Source organism: Penaeus monodon, chromosome 16, assembly GCF_015228065.2.
Source record: "Penaeus monodon isolate SGIC_2016 chromosome 16, NSTDA_Pmon_1, whole genome shotgun sequence".
NCBI lineage: Eukaryota > Metazoa > Arthropoda > Malacostraca > Decapoda > Penaeidae > Penaeus > Penaeus monodon.
In genome coordinates this window covers 44,363,812-44,366,311 of record NC_051401.1, presented here as the reverse complement: position 1 = coordinate 44,366,311, position 2,500 = coordinate 44,363,812, and the positions used below count along the sequence as shown (strand labels likewise).

At 51.8% G+C, this 2,500-nt stretch overlaps 1 protein-coding gene across 1 annotated transcript in view; it reads right to left on the bottom strand.

The window, feature by feature from the left end:
* Positions 1-854: 854 nt before the first annotated feature.
* Positions 855-2,500, bottom strand: part of LOC119583063 — a 5,296-nt gene continuing 3,650 nt past the window's right edge. The window contains exons 2-3 of the mRNA XM_037931573.1: positions 1,828-1,919; positions 855-1,474 (exon numbers count right to left, since the gene is read on the bottom strand). Of these exons, the coding sequence (XP_037787501.1) occupies positions 855-1,474; positions 1,828-1,919 (712 nt within the window). The remainder of the gene's footprint in view (positions 1,475-1,827; positions 1,920-2,500) is intronic.

Genomic DNA, 2,500 nt, shown 5'->3' with positions numbered 1-2,500 from the left:
AGTTAACTAACAATCTATAGCAATATAATAACAAAATATTTTTTTAAAGGCAAGTGTAAGTCCAAGTGAGCTACGAGTGCTGGGCTAGTAACTGTGGACTAGTGCTCGTAGAAGAGCTGTGGGGTGGTCCATTGACTAATGTGCTTGATGAGTCGGACTAGAGTGGGTATTGGGCTCCGGTAATAACGGTCAGTAAGGGACCTTATGGTCACCAGTTTGTTGACGGTGCGTAAGGCCTGGCGAGGCGGCGGCGCGTCAGGAGGGTAGCAGGTCGCGGTGACGTGGAGGGCACAGCAGCTTCAGGCCAAACTGTTGCAGGGAGGTGGTGTAGGGGTGGCAAGGAGTAGTTAAGGCGCTGTCGTAGCAGGCATAGACAGAACCGAGAATGATCTTGGCTGACCTTTTCTCGAGTTGCAGCAGCTGATTGGGGGTGAGGAAAGGGGATCAGGCGGGGAAGGTGTAGGTTAAATTGGGCAGAATAATAGCCTGCAGATATTTTGAAGCTCTGGAAGTGGGACACCAAGGGGCTTGAGGCTGCGTTAGCATGTGAAGCCTGTACGACAGACCTCACGATGTCTCTGACGTGCTGCTTCTAGGAGAGCAGCTTGGTGGAACGAACTACGTCGAGCGGATGGTTGTCCAGCGTGAGGATGGGGTGGATTGGTGGAGAAGTCGAGCTGCATCACGACCGACTTCTAGCGGTTGACAGTGACGTGATTTGCGGTGGCCCAGGCGAGGAGGTTGTGTTGAGGGGGAGGGGGAGTGGTCAGGGCAGGAACTGTTAATGGCAGTGGTGATGGTCGAGTCATCCATGTATTTCCGACGATGCTCGGTGTCCAGGAGCGCGTCGTTAATCATGACGAGGAAGCACAGGGGCCCATTCTAGTCCTCTGTAGGACTCCGCACGTGGGTAGCAAGAGGCTGGAAACTTGACCCTGCACGCGCATAGCTTGACGCCTTTTGGAAAGAAAGTTTGCCAGCAAGAGGATGAGGCACTCCTTGATGCCCGCAGAAGCTTTTGAGATGACTGTGGTGTGGTCCACCAGGTCGAAGGCTTTCCTGAAGTCTATGAAGATGGTGGTGACGGAGGATTTGCGTTTATGGAGGTGGGCAGTGACGAACTCGAGGAAGATGATGAGGCAGTGTGCAGCGGAGGATCTCATGTTGCCGAACTGCCGAGTGTCAACGCTGAGCGCGAGGTCCTGGTTGGCCCAGTCGGCGACAAAGCTTTCACACAACAGGCTGGGCAAGTGAGTAATGGCGATGAGTCGTAGTGCGGTCTTCCATTGTGATGGGCACTTACACTGTTGCAGTGAGACGTTGACTATGGAGGTAAGAGGGGTGGCAAGTTCCGTTGCAAACTCCTTGATGAGGCGCATAGGCAAGGTGAAGGGGGTGGTGGCTCTATTGACGCGGATTCTTTTCATCTTCTGAAGGACCTGAAACTGGCTAACAGTTGGAACAAGTGAGCGGACTGGAGGTAGGCAGGGAGAGGGTGGTGTCCAGGGGGGAGGGGTAGCTGCTGACAAATTGAGGCGAAGTGGTCGTTGAGTGCCTTTGCTGCTTCACCAAGGCCTAGGTAGCTGGTGCATGGAAATGTGGACGGCCAATTTTCAAGGCCGCACAGTTCCTGTACTTTCCCCGTAAAATTGGTTGTAGTTTGTTGTGGTACATTTTTATTTCCCGGATGACTGTGTTATTTGTAGGAGGTGATGTTGTGCGAGTGAAAGGCTTGATTTCTCTGTTTGACGCGGCCCGTGATCCAAGGCAGATCCGATGGGTGTGTGCTGAGTGACTCTTCTGGAAAGAAGTGGTGGAGAGTCGTACTGACAGCCGAGGGGTGGTTGTGCCACTTGTCCCTCCACATCAACAGCGATGAGAACGTCTGTCCACGGGCGTTGGGTAATCCACTGCCCAAACTGTATGACAGAGGACTGTGTGAGTGACCTGTATTTCCTGGTCTTGGCCTGCTATGGCTGAGAGACGGTGGTTGAAGGCAGCCATAACACTGAAACGTGTCTGCTGCGGCCGACAGGAGAATATGGTAGAGGAGGCTGGTTCCAGACATGTAAATCTGTAAGGGTCAAATCCAGGGTCCTTTGTTCACAAGTGGGAAAACTGATTAATTGTGAAAAATGGGGCTCATTTTGCAGGTCAGTGGTGTCTATTTCATTAAAATAACCACATATAATGATTTTGCATGACGGATATCGTACACACAGAGAAAGTTGGGGAGGGGCCTCACCTACTGGCTCGACCCCTCCTAAGTACTGTTCGATTTCTTGGGATATACACTAATACCATGATATTTATATCCCGGAGTAGTCACTGCACTGCACTTGTACTAGCCTAAGTGAATATAGTAATCCAGAAAGGAACAGAATGAGAGGTGATGCCGACAGCCGGCCTTGGCTACCCAGGAGCGCCGACTTGCACGTTCGTCTATTACGGCGTCGGGTCAAAGGTATGTATGAACGTCAGTGTGGGTAAAAGAGAAGAA